Source organism: Hemiscyllium ocellatum, chromosome 37 (assembly GCF_020745735.1).
Source record: "Hemiscyllium ocellatum isolate sHemOce1 chromosome 37, sHemOce1.pat.X.cur, whole genome shotgun sequence".
Taxonomy (NCBI): domain Eukaryota; kingdom Metazoa; phylum Chordata; class Chondrichthyes; order Orectolobiformes; family Hemiscylliidae; genus Hemiscyllium; species Hemiscyllium ocellatum.
The window spans coordinates 28,702,545-28,725,937 of record NC_083437.1 but is presented as its reverse complement, the minus strand read 5'-3'; the positions used below and the strand labels follow the sequence as shown (position 1 = coordinate 28,725,937).

General features: G+C 38.5%; 1 protein-coding gene across 1 annotated transcript in view; it reads right to left on the bottom strand.

Annotated features, from left to right (window-relative positions):
- The window catches only part of camta1a (calmodulin binding transcription activator 1a), a 1,231,004-nt gene extending 1,208,121 nt beyond the window's left edge, over window positions 1-22,883 (bottom strand). The window contains exon 1 of the mRNA XM_060851985.1: window positions 22,799-22,883. Coding sequence (XP_060707968.1) covers window positions 22,799-22,823 — 25 coding nt within the window. The 5' untranslated portion in view covers window positions 22,824-22,883. The remainder of the gene's footprint in view (window positions 1-22,798) is intronic.
- Window positions 22,884-23,393: the final 510 nt, after the last annotated feature.

Sequence of the window (23,393 nt, the reverse complement as noted above, 5' to 3'; positions counted from 1 at the left end):
GACACCTCAGTCACCTGCCCTACCTTATTTCCCAAGATAAGGTCAGATTTTGCACTTTATGCAGTAGCTACATCCACATACTGAATCAGAAACCTTTCCTGGACACACTTAATTTAAACCCTTAACACTACAGCAGTCCCAGTCTATGCTTGGAATGTTAAAATCCCTTACCATAATCACCCTATTATTCTTACAGATAACAGATTTCCATATAAATTAGTTTCTCAATTTCCTGCTGACTATTGGGGGAAGAGAGGGGTTGGGGGTAGCGCCAGCCCTACACCACAATCCCAATGAGGTGATCATCCCTTTCTTATTTCTCAGTTCCACCCAAATAACTTCCTTGGATATAGTCCCAGGAATATCCTTCTAAAGTACAGCCATAATGCTATCCCTTATCAAAAACGCCACACACCCCTCTTCCCTTGCCCATCTTTCTATACTTCCTATAGCATTTTCATCCTGGAACATTAACCTGCCAGTCCTGTCCAACCCTGAGCCACATCTCTGTAATTGCCATGACATCCCAGTTCCATGTTCCTAACCATGCATAGTTCATCTGCCTTCCCTATTCGGCTCTTGCATTGAAATAAATGTACTTTATCAGTCCTACTTCATTCTCTGCTTTATTTTTGCCTGCTCCGACTTTGACTCGCTCCTTTTCCCAACCATACTGGTCTCAGATTGATCTCTTTCCTCACTATCTCCCTGGGTACCCCCGCTCCCCACCTTATTAGTTTAAATCCTCCCGAACAGCTCAAGCAAATCTCCGTGCCATTATATTCATCCTTTTCCAATTCAGATGCAATCCACTCTTCTTGTACAGGTTACTTCTACCCCAGAAGAGATTCTAATGATCCAAAAATGTAAACCCTTCTCTCCTGCACCAGCTCCTCAGCCATGCATTCATCTGCTCTACCCTCCTATTCCTATCATCATAATTCATAGCACCAGGGGGAATCCAGATACGACTACCCACGAGAACCTCCTTTTTAAAATTCCTGCCTAACTTTCTATATTCTCTTTACAGAATCTCATCCTTTCCTTTCCAATGTCGTTAGTTCCAATGTGTATAACAACCTCCTGCTGATCCCTCTCCCCTATGAGGACATTCGGCACTCTCCACAAGAAATCCTTGATCTCAGCACCAGGAAAGCAACGTACCATTCGGATTTCTCGCTGTTGGCCGCAGAAACATCTGTCTGTGCCTCGGACTAGAGTCCCATACCACAATCAAATCACTTGGAACCAGACGTACCCTTTGTTACATTTGAGCCATTTTCTGTATCATGGTATCCACATTTTCTACATTACACTAGCAATAAAAGCTTTACATACAGAACAATTGCAAAATAGAATTTTCCATGGCAAAGTTCAATAATCCTTGTTTTAAAAAGATTTGAAAAAAGTAACATTTAAGGAATGAGGATCATCCCATTAACAAGTGAATCACATCCATAAAACTGTGCTAATCGACAGATCAAGTAACCTGTTCAGTCTATGATACATATTTTCAATTAAAAAAGTAAAAGTGCTGCAGAAACTCAGCAGGTCTGGGGAAAAAAAGTCAACTTGAAAGTCATATTAGAGTTGAAACGTTCATTGTTTCTCTCGCAACAAATGCTACCAGGTCTGCTGAGTTTCTTAGCACTTCCTGTTTATATTTTGGCTGCCAGCATCCACAGTACTTGGGTTTTGTTTAAGTATATAATATTTTCAATGGCTGGCCAGCCTGTTGATTGTTTTGAGATATTGAAACAAACTGTTTGTCGTGCATTAAATCAGGAAAAACTTTTAGATTTAATAACTCATGTTGACAAAAGTGATCAGTTGGTTTCAAATAATCATTTTTGGCTCTGTACTGCAATTCATTTTGACCAACAATGTCTGAAAGCTCCCCAGGCACAATCCTCTCACATGCATCCAAGTGCTTTGCAGACAACAAAATTTCCACCCCCAAGGCAAATCATAGAAAAATTAACACTACAAACATTTCAAATGCCAATATCCAGTGGTGAATAAAAATAATTACTGCTATGTGGAGCAGTAAGCCATACAGGCCATGAAAGCTTCCATCTTTGATTGCTGATCTCAACCAAGGAAAATAGAAGGTTAACAATTGGCCTTAGTACCATATAAAAAGTGAAAAGAAATCCATAATAGCTCCCACGACTGATGAATCACACTAGAAATATGCATGCATGGACATCTATGTGAGCATGACCAGGCAGAAATTCAAAAGACCCCAGAATTGAAGAACAACTTGGGCAAGGTAAAAGGGAATAGCCACATCATTATTTTCCTGCAACCAGTTGGGATTACAGGAAAACAAAGAGAAATCGGAATCATAGAATCAAAGATTGTCCTCCTGTGCTTTTGTCAATCAGCCCTTCACGTCTGTACTGGTGCTCTGAAATAGTGCCTCCTCCTACATGTAATCCCACACAATTCTACGGATGTTTATTTTTCTAATACTACAACACCCTTTTGCATGTTTAAATTGAAGCTACCTCCACCATACACTCAGATAATGCAGCATTGGTCCAAAAAAAAACAATCACTGCACAGGAAAGATGTTCCCCATGTCACTATCGATTCTCTGGCCAACTGCCTGAACTTTGTATCCTCTGGTCTCAATCCTTCACCAATAAGAACATTTTATACTGTCATAACTAACTGGAGTAGCCCTCAGGTAATCAAGCCCTACTATTCCCAGAGCCATCCCAAACGTGAACATTTAACTAAAACCTACAAATTGCCCAATTCTACCCAACTGTCTAATTCAGGCTAAAGGTTTCTCCATTGAAAGGAATTAACTACTTATTGCAATCAAACTGGTTTTAAGCCAATAGCAAAATAGACAAGTTCAATCGCTATTCAGTAGCTGTACAATTTAAACTTTATCCTTTTTAAAGATTGCCTTTCAGACACAGATATGGAAGGTGATGGCTTGAAAGTATTATCATTAGAGTAGTAATCCACAGACCCAGGTAATTTTCTCAGTTCCTGGATTCAAAGCCTTGCATGACAGATGTTGAAATTTAATTCCAGATGGTCATTGAATTTAACAGTCTAATGATGACCATGAAACCATTGTCAATTGTGAAAAAAAATCAAGTTCACTAATGTCCTTTGGCAAAGGAAATGGCTGTACTTACCTGATCTGGTTTACCTACGACTCCAGACCCACAGTAATATTCTTGATATGGGCCTCTGGGAATTAGGGACGAGCTCTTAAATGTTTTATGAACCAGAAACACCCATGTCCCATATACAACATGAATACACATACAACAAACAGACATGAATGCTATCACAGGACAAAGGAAAATATTGTTTAATAGCACCACTTACAACCAGTGATAAATTATATTCTTTTAGTTCCTTTTCAGACTTTGCCATGAAACAAGGTTGCAGGCATACTGATTATCAGTCTTTGACTGACTGGTCAAGAATTCATCCTTTCAGAGACTCTGAAGGTGGTTGTTTCAGTCAACAGGAAATTTTCAGAAAGAAAAGTTGACAAAGAATGGGAAGGAAAAGTAACAAGCCACTCAGAAAAATCTTTTACTTCACACAAAGAGAAAGATTTTTGCTAAATCTTCATAGGCTGGATGTTTCTGCTGCACTGTCCACACACAAGCCTGTAAAACCACTAGCCCAAGAACCAATCAAGTGGCTGCACAGACACCAATGGTTGCCCTTGATTTTTCTTCAAGAGGTCATAAAGACACAGACTCCAAAATGTCCAGAGTTGATCGACTTGAGAATGCTTTCAAGTTGTCAAAAAAAACTTGTACAAAGAAAGGGGAGTAGCCAGTTCTCCCAACTCAGCTTTCCTCTGGTTTGGTTTAAACAGTCTGGCTGTCACTGAAAGCAGTCAGTTCAGATTGAGGCTGCTGATCGGAGAAACAACTATAGAAGAACCTTGATTATCCAAATGACAGGGCGGGGAGTATTTCGTTTGGTTAATCGAACCCTGAATAATAGAATGCCAGATAACAGTTTAGCCAAGCATCAGGACCTAGCATTCTTGCCAGATAATCCGATATTAGGATAATTGAATGCCAGATAATCGAGGTTCCTCCATAAATGGAAGGTGTTCCATGCAGTATCCCTCTGCCATCTCTCTCTCTCTCTCTCTCTCTCCCCTTTAAGATCCTGTTTGATTTTACCTTTTGTGCCAACTGGTGTTAAGGTGGAATGTTGCAAATATTTGGGACAGCATCATGAAGTTGGAATAGTCTGTTGTGTTTTCGGGTAGGTTAAATTGTTCGGTACTCTGTTCTCTTGTTTATGTTTCATTCTGTAATCTTGTAAATAAATTCTGTTTTGTTTAAAACTAAATGGTTTGACCAGCTGCATCTCTCCTGAAATATCCACTTCACACCTGCTTAAAACAACTAAAAGTTAGGGTCTGGGTTACTTTGTTGAAATCTTTTGAGGGGTCTGGCCTGATCCACAACAGACAGTGGGAAGAGACAGATAAGAAAAGCTTATCTGTAAGATCAGCGATCTCTCAGTCTTCACAAAGTTTCACATAAATAACAGCCAATAAGAACACCAGTAAGGTGGTGGCTGGCATTTCTGAAATCAAACAGCTTTCTTAGATCAAGTGGACCGGTTGGAGAGACAGATAGAAGCGATGAGGAATTTGCAACAGCAACAGTATGTGATGGATGGCAGTTATAGGATGTCTCAGAGGGTGCAGAATGTTCTCACTGGGAGAGGGGCCAGCAGAAAGTCATTGTCCACATTGGAATCAATGACACTGGAAGGGAAAAGATGGAGACTCTGAAGGGAGATTACAGAGAGTTAAGCAGAAATTTGAAAAGGAGGTCCTCAATGGTAGTAATATCTGGATTACTCCCAGTGCTACGAGCCAGTGAGGGCAGGAATAGGAGGACAGAGCAGGTGAATGCATGGGTGAGGAGCTGGTGTATGGGAGAAGGATTCACAATTTTGGATCATTGAAATCTCTTTTAGGGTAGAAGTGACCTGTACAAGGATAGATTGCACTTAAATTGGAAGGGGACTAATTTTCCTGCCAATATATTTGCTAGAACTGTTTAGGAGGAATTAAACTAGTGGGGGGGGGGGAATGGGACCCAGGGAGATAGTGAGGAAATAGATCGATCTGAGACGGGTACAGCAGAGAACAGAAGTCAGTCAAACAGTCAGGGCAGGCAGGGAGAAGGTAGGACTAAAATTAAACTGCATTTATTTTAATGCAAGGGACCTAATGGGGAAGGCAGATGATCTCAGGGCATGGTTAGGAACATGGGACTGGGATATCATAGCAATTACAGAAATATGGCTCAGGGATGGGCAGGACTGGCAGCTTAATGTTCCAGGATACAAATGCTACAGGCAGGGTAGAAAGGGAGGCAAGAGAGGAGAGGGAGTGGCATTTTTGATCAGGGATAGCATCACGGCTGTGTTGAGGGAGGATATTCCTGGAAATACGTCCTGGGAAATAATTTGGGTGGAACTGAGAAATAAGAAAGGGATGATCACCTTTTTGGGATTGTATTATAGTCAGAGGGAAATTGAGAAACAAACTTGTAAGGAGATCTCAGCTATCTGTACAAATAATAGGGTAGTTATGGTAGGGGATTTTAACTTTCCAAACATCGACTGGGACTACCATAGTGTTAAAGGTTTAGATGGAGAGGAATTTCTTCAGTGTGTACAAAACAATTTTCTGATTCAGTATGTGGATGTACCTACTCGAGAAGGTGCAATAACTTGACTTACTCTTGGGAAAAAAGGCAGAGCAGGTGACTGAGGTGTCAGTGGTGGAGCATTTTGGGGCAGTGACCATAATTCTATTCGTTTTAAAATCATGATGGAAAAGGATAGACCACATGTAAAAGTTCAAGTTCTAAATTGGAGAAAGGCCAATTTTGACGGTCTCAGGCAAGAACTTTTGAAAGTTGATTGGAGGTAGATGATCGCAGGTAAAGGAACGGCTGGAAAATAGGAATCCTTCAGAAATGTGATAACAAGAATCCAGAGAAAGTATATTGCTGTCAGGGTGAAAGGGAAGGCTGGTAGGTATAGGGAATGCTGGATGACGAAAGAAATTGAGGGTTTGGTTAAGAAAAAGAAGGAAGCATATGTCAGGTATAGACAGGATAGATCGAGTGAATCCTTAGAAGAGTATAAAGAAAGTAGGAGTATACTTAAGAGGGAAATCAGTAGAGCAAAACAGGGACATGAGATAGCTTTGGCAAACAGAATTAAGGATTATCCAAAGGGATTTTACAAATATATTAAGGACAAAAGGGTAACTAGGGAGAGAATAGGGCCCCTCAAAGATCAGCAAGGCGGTCTTTGTGTGGAGCCACAGAAAATAGGGGAAGATACTAAATAAATATTTTGCATCAGTATTTACTGTGGAAAAGGATATGCAAGATATAGACCGTAGAGAAATAGATGGTGACATCTTGCAAAATGTCCAGATGACAGAGGAGGAAGTGCTGGATGTCTTGAAACGATTAAAAGGTGAATAAATCCCCAGGACCTGATCAGGTGTACCTGAGAATTCTGTGGGAAGCCAGAGAAGTGATTGCTGGGCCTCTTGCTGAGATATTTGTATCATCGATAGTTACAGGTGAGGTGCCGGAAGACTGGAGGTTGAAGAAGGGTGGTAAAAACAAGCCAGGGAACTATAGACCGGTGAGCCTGACCTCAGTGGCAGGTAAGTTGTTGGAGGGAAACCAGAGGGACAGGATGTACATGTATTTAGAAAGTCCGAGGGTTGAGCAGTAGATGTGATTTATATGGACTTCAGTAAGGCGTTCGACAAGGTTCCCCATAGGAGACTGATTAGCAAGGTTCGATCTCATGGAACTAGCCATTTGGATACAGAACTGGCTCAAAGGACAAGACAGAAGGTGGTGGTGGGAGGATTGTTTTTCAGACTGGAGGCCTGGGACCAGTGGAGTGCCACAAGGATCCTGCTGGGTCCTCTACTTTTTGTCATTTCATTAATGATTTGGATGCGAGCATAAGAGGTACAGTTAGTAAGTTGGCAGTTATCAACAAAATTGGAGGTGTAGTGGACAGCAAAGAAGGTTACCTCAGATTACAACAGGATATGGACCAGATGGACCAATGGGCTGAGAAGTGGCAGATGGAGTTTAATTCAGATAAATGCGAGGTGCGGAATTTTGGAAAAGCAAATCTTAGCAGGCCTTGGAAGATTTGAGCTATAGGGAGAGGTTGAATAGGCTGGGGCTGTTTTCCCTGTAGCATCGGAGGCTGAGGGGTGATCTTATAGAGGTTTATAAAATCATGAGGGGCATGAATAGGATAAATAGACAAAGTATTTTCCCTGGGGTGGGGGAAATCCAGAACTAGAGGGTGAGAGGGGAAAGATATAAAAGAGACCTTAGGGGCAACATTTTTCACACAGAAGGTGGTACGTGTATGGAATGAGCTGCCAGAGGAAGTGGCGGAGGCTGGTACAACTGCAACATTTAAGAGGCATCTGGATGGGTATATGATTAGAAAGCGTTTGGAGGGATATGGGCCGGGTGCTGGCAGGTGGGACTGGATTCCGTTGGGATATCTGGTTGGCATGGACAGGTTGGGCCGACGGGTCGGTTTCCATGCTGTACATCTCTATGACCCTAATATATTCGACGGGACACAAGTTAAAGTAAGGAGAAGTTTGAACTTATTCAATTCACTAAGTGAGAGCAGAAATAGGTATTCCTGGTAGGTACACTTTTGCACACATTGAAAAGGAACATTAACACTATTCACCTCTGCAAATGAATCACTCATATTGCTTCATATTTTGGACTGAAAACAAAGGAAAAAGACAAAAAGGTGAAAAAAACTGAGAATGCATTATTTAAATACATAATTAATTGCATTGTTTGAAACTCCCAAACCTTCAGTCTAAACAGTGAAAAATTGAATAATGCCTGCTCTGAAATTCCTTCCATAAGTCTCTCTATGCTTATCTTTCTTTATAATGCTCCTAAAAATTTACCTGAGTTTTTGGTCATGTGCACAAACATCACAGTGTGGATCAATTTTTTTTAAATCTAACTCTCTTGTGATGTAATTTGACCAAGGTAAGAAAGAATGACCAACATCAATGGAATTATACTTCTGTAACAGTCTGGAATTCCAAGGAAGTAGGGAAACATTTAGAATCAAAGAATGATAACTAAAGAGAAAGTAACTCAGTTAACAAGGTCTGTTCTGGTCCAGCTGTCTTCTCGTTACTTGGGATATCCCATTACATTAACTTGTATTTATATTGAACCCTTACTGTTGTGATAACCTCAAGCAGCATTGACTCCTTATTTAGGTACAGTTTTACGAACAGTCATCCTTCTGTAACTGACTCTCACGGCGATCATTTGTCAGGTTCAAGCTGAAATATTGAGTATAATCATAACCAGTATAATTTCTGCTAGTTGACAGTAACATACCGGAAACGTGATCTCATCTTCATTCAGAATCCACAAATAACTAACTGGTCATGAGGAATAATAACCATCACTAATTTCTCTTTCCGAAGGCAGGGATATCAAGATGTACTGCAAACTGTTCATACTGCTCAATGTCATTTTTTTATCCCAATTCAAACTCTTAACATTTTAACTGCTGGTCTGAGAGGGTAGTTAGTTCCTACTGACATCAATTCAAGATTTTTTTTGTTACTTCAAAGATCCGACATTACATGAACATATACTTTTAATACAGCCGGAACAATAGATAGTCAAAAGCAATTACAAGACAGTAACTACAGTAAGGGATCTAAGGTCATGACAAATGTCACATGAATAGCTCACTTAGTTTATAACTGTCAACAGAAGCAAAAAACAAGTGCAGCAAATAATGTTTTATTGTAGATCTTTTAAAATTAATTTTGTTCAGTTTAGTTTATTTCCTGGTTGTGAATGTCAGAAAAACGCAAACACGACACTCCATGTGATCAGTGGGTAATTTTTTTTCACACTAACAGGACTGTGATATAAGTACCCCAACCTGGGACAGCCAAAGCTTGAAAATTAAATGATCTTTCATTTTTAAACAAACATTCCCAGTTAAAAGGAAAACATCCTTTATATATCATAGCAATACTTCCTCATGTCAACATCAGGACAATCTCCAATGCACACATCTATTTACCAAACTTATGACATACATGGCTTCCAAGACCAAAATCAGTCAATACGGATACATAATTACTGACTGTTTTGCACAAAGATTCACACCTACTAGAAACAGTACATAAATTCAGTTCACTTCACAGGCATCATTTCAGCATTGCCTGTTGTGTTTTGAATTTCCTTTTTCTCCTTTGGTCCATTAGTTCAAATCTTATCCTTACACATGTATTTTGACCAAAAATTAAAGACTTCCAAACAATTAATGCCTAAATCTCAGAATCAATGACATTTTTTTTCTAGCTCTAGACCAACAGACATATTACTTTACTGCAATTACAGCACTACTTTATTTAGGAATGCGGACATTCACAATGTAAATTAGACTATCAACATATGTTCTTTTTACATGGGAGCTCTATTGAGGTCTTCCATCCATTTACCAATGTGAAGCAGCAACTCTCTCTCATTTCTGACTCGGACAAATTGATTTTCTCCTTCTCCAAATTTCTAGAAGATTGCTTTAGGTTTGCCCAGAATAAATACTGTACTGCTTTTTAATAAGTAAAAATAACTACAAAGTTAATGCAATCCAAGCACATGTATTTCTCACTGTTAGAAATACATACAGTTCTAAAAACCCCTCTTTCCTGGCAGCCTCATTTGCAGAATCTGCTATCATATTCTTTTATTGTCCATATGGAGAAGATGCACAAAAGCAACACTAAAAACTGAGAATTTCATCTGCGAGTTAAGTAGATTGAAAGAAAATATAACAGGTTTTTTTTTCCCTGGATTCATGTCTAGGTTTATTGTTGACAAATTCACTAATCATAATAATAGATGTAACCATCCATTCCACAATGTTTGTTGAATCTGCCCACCAGATTGGTTAAACATGAACAAAACAGATTAGTATGCCTGTTGAGAAAATTTAATAGCAGTAAACACATCTGAATACACCTCACTACAAATCCAACTGTGCCCCAAATACAACGTATAAAACAGGAAATGCCAATAAATTTGGATATATAAATCAGCAAGTTACTCATGAATTACTATACGTATAAAACTTTAATCAAAGCACCAAAGTCACTGACAGCATAATGGCATTTCATACAACAGGAATACTTGAATCAGAGGAGCTTTTGAAATCAACACAAAGCTGAACAAGAAATATTCTTCAATAATAAAGGCTCACTCTGTAGCACAGACCACCAACTACATATATTAGAACTTTTTTCTGAATTTCTAACTCATTCAGAAAACTTCCAAATTCTATCAAAAGTTGTAGTTGAAATTTGAAAGATATTTCAATAATCAGTTACTCAGTAAATAAAAATATCATGCATGCTGACTGCACCTGCTCATCAACAATCTGCTCAATAAATCCTTTGAATGAATGAATGAATGAAATAAAAGCTGCAAAGGATGTGGGCTTCATTGACTGGGCCAATTTATTGCTCATCTCTAAATACTCTTGAGAAGGTGGTGCTAAGTTGCTTTCTTAAATCGTTGCAGTCCACTTGCTAATTCTGCTCCAAGATTGCAAACAGAACACTGTTGATTGTATGGAAGTTTCTATTGTGTCAATTTCTTGCAGCTCATGAAAATGGCAGAAAACCAAGTATGACCAAAACTTGAAATAGCAATAATCTGCTTAAATGTATACAAATATAAAAAGAAATACAAATAGATTGTGTAACAAAGTAACAGTTTGAACTGGTTTGTTCTGCAAGTGTGTCTAAAAAATAATTGAACAGATATCTTTCCACAATTATTCTACTTAACTCTATGCATCATAACAATGCCAACAGAAAAATCATGATAATTTGCTTTCATCCCATCTCATTGAAAGGATAGCTAAGTTGCAACTGTATCTTACCACTGGCAAGATGGCAATTGCAACCACCAAGGACAAGTGTGTCCTCCAAGCACTTTATGACTGTTAAGATTTGATGATAAACCCAAGTCAAAGAAACACATGGATTAGTGGATCACACATGGACTACATTCTGAAATTTATTTTTCATTAAAGTAAATCCTGAATGGAATCAGAAATTTTAAATGGTTAACTCAAAGAATAATGAATTTCTTATTGATAATTTTGATTTAAACTGCAAAAGAGTTGGGGGTGCGGCAATGGATTCAGTACTCCAAGAGGGGTGATGATAGTGTTACAAAATCATAAGAGTATATGGCCACTTTGAAAGAGAGGTGCTTTTTCTGAACTGAGAGATTGTGGCAGGACATGTGTCTGTGACTAGGTGACAGGTGCAGAGAACTGATTATATGTAACAATCAGCTTGGGGTTGTGTTCTGACGTTAAGGCAACCGATTTGAATTAAATTTATGCCCAAGATACCAAAAACCAATTGAATTTGAATTTTATTGTATTACCAACATCAGACCAATGAGCAGGTACAATACTGGGGACATAGAAAGGAAGGGAGTTTTGAAAATTAGCCAGAGCATACCACCCATTAAATTGGAGAGCACGTCACCTGAAATGGGCTCTTTTTCTTTCAACAGTGGAAATCAGTGGTTTCTTTCACTCACTCATATTTTTAAACAAATAAGGCGAGGTAAACTTTTCTGGGTGTTTTAGTTTTAATTTTAATTGGCAGAGGGGTTCAACTTCCATGTCGTAACAATAGGAATCCAGCTTGCATTCTGTTTAGTCTGTTCCAATCACTATAACATTCAATACATGTTAGACATAAAACAAACTTAAGTTATTTGATACTGTCAATATTCCAATTAGGTGTTTTCTTTTAAAAGTAAAGCCATTCCATTCATAACTTTCTTAAATTATATTTAACAAAATGCATGGCGGCTCTGTGCTTTGCACTAGTGCCTCACAGCAATAGGAACCCAGGTTTGATCCACCCCCCCAGACAATCGTTTGCACGTTCTTCCAGCATCTGCTGGAGTTTCCTCCAGGTCCTCCGGTTTCCTCCCACAGTCCAAAGATGTGCTGGCTAGGTGGATTAGCCATGTGAGTGCAGGGTTACAGGGATAAGGTAGAGGTGAGTACAAATGAGCCAAATGGCCTGTTTCCACACTGCAGGAATTCTATGATTCTTTGAGTTAAAAAAGCTCAAGACCCCTGAAATTCAAGTCAATTTGAGGTTAATTCCAGAGTTATTCTTCTACGTTTCCCCCAAATCTTTGCTTTATTGGACTAGAGACTTGTTTCTCTTTCTGCTCTCGGATCCTTGCAATAAACACCTTATTCCATATAGAAATCAGTCTCTTGCTGATTCACCTTTTCCTAAAATTGAGCAAATTCTCTTCTGCACACACTACTAAAAAAATTAACATGCACAAAACAAACCATGTACTTACTGCAATAAAGAACATTTTATAATGTAAATACACAAAATATTGTGAAACCATTCACTAAAGCAGTTCAACATTATTTTTATTTTCCATTTGCCTTCCTAATCAGTTGCAGTATCCACATGCTGACTTTTCATGCAGGTCACTCAAAACTTATTCACTACATATGCACTGCAGAGTTCTGCAGTCTTTGTCAATTTAAGTAGTATGCTGCTTTTTTAAAAAATATTATTGATTTCTAAGATTAACTGAAAAATTAACATTTGAGAACAAGAAAAAAAAATCATTTAAATGATTCCAGTCTCAGCATCCAATTAAGTCACATCTTTAACACTGATAATATCACACACACAAAGTTAGGCTGTATACAATTCTTGTCCCCATGCTGTAGAAAAAAAATTGTTAAACTTGAGAGTGAGCAAAGATTTACAAGAATGGACAGTTGGAGTTAGAGAGAGAGAGGAGAAAGTGAGGTCTGCAGATGCTGGAGATCAGAGCTGAAAATGTGTTGCTGGAAAAGTGCAGCAGGTCAGGCAGCATCCAAGGAGCAGGAAATTCGACGTTGCTGAGAGAGGGACTGTATTGGTTGTGGCCTTCTTACCTGGATCGGAGATTGAGGGGTGACCTTATACAGGTTTACAAAATTATGTTCCACAGGGATCGATTCTGGGTTGTCCTTTGTTGGCCATTTATATAAATGATTTGGATGAGAATATAGAAGGCATGGTTAGTAAGTTTGCAGATGACACCAAAATTGGTGGCATAGTAGACAGTGAAGAAGGCTTTCTAAGATTACAAAGGGATTTTGATCAATTGGGACAATGGACTGATAAATGGCAGATGGAGTTCAATTTGAATAAATGCAAGGTTTTGAATTTTGGTACAACAAGGATTGGACTTATACAATTAATGGTAGGGACTTGGGTAGTGTCATAGAACAGAGGGACCTAGGAGTTCAAGTACATAATTCTTTGAACTTTTTATCACATACAGAGTCATTAAAATAAAAGCATTTGACACACTTGCCTTCATTGCTCAGTCCTTTGAATGAAAAAGTTGAAAAGTCATGTTGAGGTTGTACAGAACATTGGCAAGGCCTCTTCTGGAACACTGTGTCCAGATCTGGTTTCCAAGTTTTAGATGGGCAATATTAAGCTGGAGAAGTTTCAGAAGAGATTTATCAGGATATTGCCAGGTTTGGAACGTTTGAGTTATAGAGAAAGGCTGGACAGGCTAGGACTTAACCTCCTATACTCCAGTGGGACAAGAGGAGACCACATAGAAGTTTATAAAATAATGAGAGGTACAGATAGAGCTACTGGCAGTTGTCTTTTCCCCCAAGTTGGAGGATGTCAAGACTAGCAGGCACATTAAGGTGAGAGGAAAGAGATTTTAAAAAGACATGAGGGTAATTATCTTCTTTTTTGTTTACACTGTTTCGCAGATGAAATGAACTTGAGTTTGTAGAGGATATGGGTACAATTACAACATTTTTAAAACTATTTGGATAATTACATGAATAAGGTTTGGAAAGATATGGGCCAGGAACAGGTGGGGCTAGTTTATTTTGGGATTATGCTCAGAATGGATTGGTTAGGCCAAAGGATCTATTTCCTTGCTGTGTGCCTCTAACTTCTGGCTTTAATTCTAATTGGAACTTGAAGGCTTCAGTGCCCCATATGTTCTCAAAGTCAGAGATTCTAGCTGCCCTATACATCTAATTATACAACAGTATAATGCACTTCTTGGTGCAAAACAAAAAATTATACTAAAACATAAAATCATATATCACAGATTCTCAAATGTATTGTGCGCGTTCAAAAAAATTAAATTAACTTGCTTTTCAAAAATTGGGCAAAAATAAAGTTTGGCAACACAATAGCACTAATATTCCAAAAATCTTTTAACAAATCAAATGAGCTAGAATCATAATATTTCACTGAATGTTTCTTTCATGTTTATTTCATGAAAAATAATGTACATGACATGACTCACTTGTCGAGACACTGACAAGGCAGTGAACCAAGCCCGAGGGTGATAGACTGGTTACATTGTTATCTTACCAACTGTTCTCCCCACCCACCCAAAGGCAATGCTTCATTCTGCATAGGGTTGTGTGGACATTAGCTGCCCTTTACACATCGTTCAAGGGAAGTGGTTAATTGAGCAGTCTCCAGACTAAGATATTCTCATGCTGAATCCATCATGTACTTCATAATGTGCACACATTCACACACATTTGGAAACCAGAAGTCACTAGATTAAACCGAGAAGCTGAAATAGTGTGTTAATTTTTGCATCCCTGACCAGAGATCTAATTAAATCTCCCATATCATCACATGGCTAAGAATAGCTAACTCAGCAGAGACCAAAGATCACACTGGAATTTTCATGGTGGATGAGATATTCTCTAAGCAGTGCACTTATCAGATAGTTTTAATTTCACTCCTGGGACATTTGTTAAAGGTTACTCTGATACTGTCGAGTGCTGTAATAATAACTTAAAATTGGGTTTAATCCATGTTGGCAATAACTTAGAATCATCCAAGCACTTTCAAGGCTCTTATTCACACCAACACTTCCTAAAGCCCACGTTAGATGTGCATGAACATGGAATGTTCATGTATGCCCAGACTGACAACTTTATATGGATAACATATCAGAATTAACCATACCCATAAACCATAGACCTTTCACACATCTTCATTATTCAGAGGCTATTAATTGGAAATGATTTTATTGTCAGATATATCTATTAGAGTCAGAATGCTTAATTGTTAAACTCTCCAACAAAATAAATTTTCTGCAAAATTCCTTATACATAGCAGTGACCAATGGCAGCAACATTGTTAAATTGTTTCAACCATGATCAGTGACACATCTGCAGCCACTGCTGTTTCACAATTACCAAGCTGGTTAAAAATAGGCCTTTTCCTCAAAATAGGTTTGGGAAGCAAATAATATCAAAACGGTTGGTTGTGCAGTTTATCGTGACTCTTCAGATACTGAAGCAGTCCACGTTCAAATGCAACAAGATCTGGACAATATCAAGGCTTGGGCGGACATGTGGCATGGTAATAATCATATCCATTAAGAGAAAATCTAACCACAGCCCCTTGTCCTTCAATGGTGCTACCACTGAATCTCCCACAAAAAGTTTTTCATCAAATAAGTGGAGCTTCAGGATAAAAATCTTAAACTCCTTCCAAAAATCATGAATAAAATGATGCAATTTTTATTTTTTTTAAAAATCACTTTTTCCTAACACAATCTGCAACAGAAGCCAACTTATTCAATCCAGTGAAACACGACTGGTGAAAATAAACAGCTCAGTTATCATCAGCTTCCAAGTTAATGTTGGTTCCTAATTATACACGCTTGGGTTACTATTGACCAGCTCAACTGGACTCACCACATTAACAGAATGGCTACGAGAACAGGACAGAGGTGAGGAAAACTGTGGCAAGTGATTCCCCAAAGCCTGTCCACCAACTACAAAGGTACAAGTTCAGAGTGTGATCCACATTCCACACTTGCCCAGATAGGTGCAGCTCCAACAACAGTCAAGATGCTTGACAGCATCCAGGCCAAAACAGTGGCACAACATCCACTCCCTCCACCATCAATGCTTAGTTGCTGCAGTGTGTACCAACTCCAAAATACACTGCAGAAATTCACCTAAAATCTGTCAGACAGCAGCTTCCAAACACACAACTTCCATCTAGGAAGATAAGGGCAGTAAATACATGGTAACATCACCATTGGCAAGTTCCTCCCTCCACCCTAGAACTCCTTCATTATGAAAGGGACTAAATTCTGGAATTTCCTCCCTGACTGTGCTGTGGATCAAATCAACCTATAGCACATGGATTAGAAGTTCATGGAGGTAACTCACTACCACTTTCAAGGTCAAATAGGGACAGACAACAAATGCTGACCAATGACACCCATGTTTTTATTCACTTGTGGAACAATCATTTGTAACAATAGTGCAACACCCCAGTCCTCATGCAACCTTTAGCTTAACCAGCTCATACTCTGTCCTTCCAACACCTCTTTTCATTGCAACTTAGTCCTTTGGAACATGGCATAGTTGAACTTTTACCTATTTGTAGGTGTCAGGACATCTTTCATGTTGGTTTCTATTCTCACTGCCACTTCATCACTTCCAATACCACCCAAGGATTATTACTGGCCTCCTACGGCACTTTTCTAGCACCCATAGACATGATGTTTCATTACACATATGCTGATAACACTAATTCTCCATCTCCACTTTCAATATGTCACTGCCACTGTGATCAGAGTGCTTGCCTGAAATTCTTCAAACGATGAATTACAATTTATTCCTTCTAAACATTGAAATCAAAGCCTTAATCATTTGACCCTAAGACATACTCTTGCAGGACACTTTCTTTCTCCAGCCACTCATTCCAAATCATACAATTTCAATATCCTCAACATCCAAGTGAGTATTCAACTGCATTTTCTATTTCCCCACAATTAGCACCTATGTGCACCTTCCAAACAGTACTGGCCTCCAAACTACTTTCGTCCAACTGCTCTTGAAACCTTCATTCATACCTTTAGTACCTCCAGATCTGATCTGTGCTTTCATGTTAATCTCAGCTGAATCCAAATCTGTTTGCACCTGATCCCAAACATTCTCATTCCATTATCAATTCCAATTTCTATGACTCTTCACCTTCCTCTCAAGATCAAAGTTAAAACTAAGGTTTTGGTCACAGTTTTTCGTTTGACGTGTATTTCTTTCACTGCTAAAGGCACTATATTAATTCATATTGTTGCTTTATGGGCCCCATTTTATAAATCACTGACATTTTTTTTAGGTTAACATTAAAATACATTCCACATAATTTGCAGCATTTGTCCAACAGGAGTCAATAAAACATGACAAACTCATTTTTGAGGAAGCGGTTAATCAGCTTGGAAAGCAATAGATGCAATTTAAGTCACACACATGATGTTTTGTTTATTGATTATAAAGAATACTGAGGTTACACGCCTTAAAAATCAATGGAATCCCTGAATGTGAATGATGACTTATTCTTGAATATCAGATACAGGCCTTCATAGGTGCAATCCTACTACAGGTTTTGGAAGTAGCAGGAGCTCACATTCGTTGATTCAGATTTTAATGACCTGAGAATTTGCAAGTAAGTATTTCTATTTTTGCCACTTTTCTCTCAAGTGCCTCACCCAAATGCTCACCCATCACTTGAGAGCCTGGAAAAAAGTTGTCAGATTATTCAATCAGTGAGAGCATAAGAACTGCATCTTCATTAAATACAGTCACATTTCTGCATTTTTAGACAAAGGTACGAGGAGGAAAGAGACATTTGGCTACTTTTCCCCACCTTAGAGACGTCAAGAGCTACTTCAGCACTTTAATGCTGCACTGGCTGATATCAGCTAATCCACAGCAGAATGAAAATGAAACTCTTTACCTTCAGTAGCTCAGACAGGGGTATTTTAATACATTAAACCAATTAAGAATAATCAGTGATCACTATACTACCACAAGAACAAGAATGCTTTGGAAAGGATGCAGAGAAGATTTACCAAAATGTTACATGGTCTGGAGGGTTTTAGTTATGAGGAGAGGTTGAATAAACTCTGTTTTTGCTGGAGAAACACAAGTTGATGGGCAACCTGATAGAGGTCTGCAAAATTATGAGGGACATAGATAGGGTAGATAGTCAGAGGCTTTTACCTCCCCCCCCCCCCCCCCAACCAAGGTGCAAAGGTTAACTACAAGAGGGGACACGTTCAAGGTGAGGGGGACGAAGTTGTCGAGGGGAGAAGTGTGGGGAAAAGTTTTTAACATAGATGGTGATGAGTGCCTGGAATGTACTGCCAGTAGTAGTAGTGGAAGCAGGCATGTAAGCAACTTTTAAGGCACATCTTGATAGATACATGAACAGAATGTGAACAGAGGGATAGAAACTATGCATGGGCAATAACTACAGAGTATAAATAAGGATTAGAAAAAGGACCCGTTTCTGTGCTGTGTTGAATTGTAAGCCTAGTCTTCTGACATGCTGAGCTGGCTTTCACCAATGAAGGTGGAACTGCATGCCTCTTGTCCAAGGCCACACTCACCCAAGTCTATTATAGTTTGGTACTAAGTAACGGTATATGTTTCAATCAACAAAAAACAAACAAAATAAACTACTCCACTAAAAGAGAAAATATTAAACTTGATGTTTTGTGTTCAAATTTTTAAAAGCTTATTTAATAGCATACTTATTGCAAACTTGTTACAAGTCCCATGCAAAGCTACAGCAAGTATTGAGAACTTCACCCTGAATTGTATCACAGCCCTTAGCATACAGTTACACTAAGGACAATTTTTTTTTTGAAAAAGCAAACTAAAGTTGGCAATGCAATTCTAAAACACAAGATAGTTCAACCACCTATAAAATGTGCTAAAACTGCAGCTAGCTCAAACGAGATAGCTGTTATAAGGTGCTAAATTATAATAACCTGCATTCTACCACCAATTGGAGAAATTCATAAACTACACATGTTGTAACTGACCTTTACTTGAGGCTTTAGAATTTGAATCAAGTTAAGCCAAGTTTTGAAGTTTTCAAAAATTACATTTCTGATCAACATGCACTTTGATTGGTAAGAGAGAAGTGCAAGGCAAACGCAGACAAAAGAAAAGTTACCAAATTAATCTTCCACACTAATAACTTCACTTTCTGCTTTAAAATTTTATATCTTAGCAGGATAAGGGGAAGATCAAGAGTGGATAGATGAATTTGATCTCACTTGTGCAGTAACTATTACACTGTCATATCCACTGCAATTGAAATTTTCCACCACTAGACAACTAAGATTTCCACTTGCAGTTGTACAAGCTTCATTGCAATTCTAGTCACCTAATAGATATTGGTGATACAGAAACAAATTACATTGGTAAATTGGGAGCAATGCCAATATTCTGCTACGCTCATTAACCTGTTTGGTAACTGTTATACTGTGTCAAGAAGGGCAAAGACACCCACAAAGAAATCACTGCTGAAGCAACCAGTTCCACGCTCTAGAATCCAATTTTTAAATCTACGGAGTCTTTTATAATTCTACAGTTAAACTTGCATCGCATTTTACCAATATCCATGAAACAGCTCATTTTATATGAAATACATTCTAAAAATAAACTTTTGATTGGTCTCAGCACCAGAAACCTCAAGGAGACAGGGCCAGTGAGGAGATCAACCATGACTCTGATTAGGAAATGTGGACTTGAGGGGTCAGAATGCTTGCTGTGACAACCCCATTGCTCTCGGTCTTGGATAACACTTGAAGAATGAATCATTGACCAAATTATCAAGAGGTAGTCAGCTCCGACAAATGGCAAAGAGAAATAAGAATTTTCAGAATAGCAATTAAATTAGGTCAACTGATAAAACCTCGAGTAAATAGGCATCATGAAATGGCAAACCAACAAAGACGTCATCACCAAACCATCACAAAAAGAACTTATTTCTTCTCTAATCATGAGAAGTGGGGGGGGGGGGGGGATGAAATCACATTGTCAACATATTTTGACAACTAAAATTTTATAAATCTAAACATTTATCAACATCACTGTAACATACATCTACTTTGAATGCACAAAACTTAAAAACTCAACATTTTCAAAAATATCAACTTCCCAGATTGAACTAGTACACTTAGCATTAGGCTGGTGACAACCATTGTAGGACTTAAACCAGTGAATTATTTCCTTTTTTCTGTTCTATTAAAAAAACTTAAAACTTGACAAAGGCTCACAGTATAGAGTATCATCAAGGCTGAGGACAGAAGACAAACGAAGGAAGGATTAGGTAACACAAAAGTCTGGGTTTTTAAAGAGTGCAGAAAGGCAGGAAAACCCGTGGGAAGTGAGAAGTTCCACAGCTCTGAAGCACAAGGAATAAAATTATGTATCAGATCACAAAATGGAAGAGAATATCATATGGGGACATATGGCATGCTGAAGGAGTCAAAAAAAGGAGTTATTTTTCCTGAAATTCCCCAAGCAATCATCATATGGTTAGTTTCTTTTTCAGAAAAGCCTTTCCAAAACTGATGAAAACTCACAGATCTGAAAATGTTATCTCTTTCTCTCCACAAATGTTGCCAGAAATTATTCCCAATATTGTATGTTTTAATTTCATGTTTCCAGGATCCACAATATTATGATTTGAGTTTGATCTTTGGACTTGCAACAATAATTCCCTATTATAATGAACAGCATTAATAACTGCAATTTCTTTAATTTCCATGATTACCATCAACACAAAACAAAAATCACACTCAACATTAGTTTCAGAGATATTTTTGCCATTAACAGCAGTGATATAATTACTCAGTACAGAGTTTCCAGAGAATAGGTGAAACTACAAAAAGGACTCCTTAAACTGACAGCTTGACAGAGAAAATGCACAGGCTACCATTGAATGGCTGATTCATTGCTTTTGTTGTCTGACAGAAATACCATAAGGTGTTCCAATGTTAGAATAGTGAGAGAAAAATTGCTTAAAAAGCAATCAGGGTCTTTGAGTTTGAGACCTGACCCTTTTGTTGACTGAGAAATTGATCATTTAAATACAAGCACAACCTGCAGTTACAGGGACAGAAGAAAAATTCTGGCAGCCATCAAAACATTCCTTGGCTTACAACATTGATATAGGTACAAATATTCTGACAGGAATCCAAATCTTCAAGGTAAGTTATACACAGGTACGACAAAAGTCTGTTTCCTGAAAAGAAGCAACACATTACGTAACATATGGTCTCTTAACATTCCAATGGCATCTATGTCATGTTACTCATGAGACATGCTGTGTGTCATACAGCACCAATAAAACAAAGGGTTAAAGCCCCTAAGGTGTTTTATGTGCATAATCAATTCAGACTTATAAAAAGCTTACAAAGATGTCCCCATGCACACAACACACTGTAAATAAAGACTTTTCATTCCTAGATTGATATAATAACATTTTCACCTCAACACAAAAAAGACTGGACAATATATTCAAGAACTATTTTCTCAGTTACTGGTTTGAGTGATTTTAGTTTTTCAAAAAATAGAAATATCATTTACTAATAAATTGATACAGGAAGTAATCTGCCCTAGGTTCCTGGGAATCGCTGCAGCACCACAAAGTAGATGAATCTACAAGTAACTTATTACATTTTGCTGTGTTTTTTGCTTTTTTCTATAATGTCTGCAAAGAATGCTTCAAATACTACAAAACTGCAAGTTAAGTATACCAATATAATCAGTACTTTGCATAATACGTGAACATAATGACAAAAATTTACCTCAAAATTACGACATCATGCATGGCTTTCTTTTTCATTTGCACAAAGTGCATAAAGAGAAATTACAAACTGTTCTCTTATTATGGAAAGTCAACTTGCAAGAGATTCATTACACCTTCATAACTATTATTTTAAAGAATTAAATGTTTGAATATGTAAAAGTTCTGACTTTTTTAAAAACATAAAATAGTAGACAATTCAATACTGAATATGGCCTTTTCTGAAGTGCACTACTTTTCTCAACTTGTACTTTCAAAGAAAAACTTCCTAATAAGTTTATAAATTCTAGCCACAGAGAGTATGCTGAATGAATGCTCAGGAGCCTCAAATAACTGCTATCCCTGAAATAAGATCACTGAAATTAAGAAACAAAATTTCTCATAACAATTACTTTCTATACAGATTTAGTTAACATTTGTTCAAACTATCCAGAGCTAATTTTGTGTGTTTTTTGGTAAATTTACATCCGAACCAAAATATGAACTCGTTACACGTGCCGTGCAATTTTCCCTTGTCTATGAAGATCTTCCTCATTATTTTGGAGAATATTACTGAAAGTATTTCAATATCGAAGAGTGATAGAGGAGTTAAATCACTTTCACACCAGATAAACAATCCGTTACCGCCCTCTTGTGGATTTTACCGACATCAAAAACCACACAACCTTATACATTTCATTTTATTTAAAATAATATTTTTCCCTTCTGTACAAAAGTGACAGTTTGATGAGATTAAAGAACATTGAGCTATTTATTCAATATCTGTAAGAAAACCGTTTGTTCTTCTCTGTATCTCACACAGCTATAATTTTATTGAAGCTAAACCGTTTTTCGCTCAATTCGCAGCGCCTCACACCCCCTTGTTCTGTCAGATTTAGCTTTTTCTCGTCGTCCCGAAGGTTGTCATCACAATTAAAAATTAAATATCAGTGTTTTGTTTGCACACTGGAATTCTCCCCCACCTCCGCCTCTTCTGCCCCTTACCTTCCGGCTTCTTTTCGGCAGCCATTTCAGTCCCCCACTTACATCCCTATACCCGACCGCCGGAGAGACCGCCGCTCAACCAACCTTGAGCGCCGGGCACAAAACCCAGCCCGCCCCCCTCTTCACTCCCTCGCAGTACCGCGCAGCCGATTGGGCCAGAGACACCATCCCACCGCCCCTTCGCCTGTCGGATCGGCATGCTATTGGCCAGTACGTGGGTCAATCATGATGGCGGAGTTTCCGGTTATCGGGTTTGGTTGTGCCCGCCCTGAAAGGCGTTTGGCGTGCGTGCACCGACGTGGGGAGGTGCGCGTTCTCGAGGTCCCGCGCGGGGAAGGCGGCTGTGCATCAACGCGGAACGAGGAGGTTCCATCAACGGCTTCTCTCGTGAGACTTGGAGATTCTCTCTCTCTCTCTCCCCTCCCCCCTCCGATAATCGGGAACTGTTAACAAGGAGAGTCATCAAAAGACAAGATGAGCCCCATCCGCTGGTTCATCTTGGACCTCCATAATCAGCGCCACGAAGCGATTATTTACTCAGTTTCAGGCTAGGTCTGAGATCACGTGTTACTCGTGACACCAGATTGTTAGATAT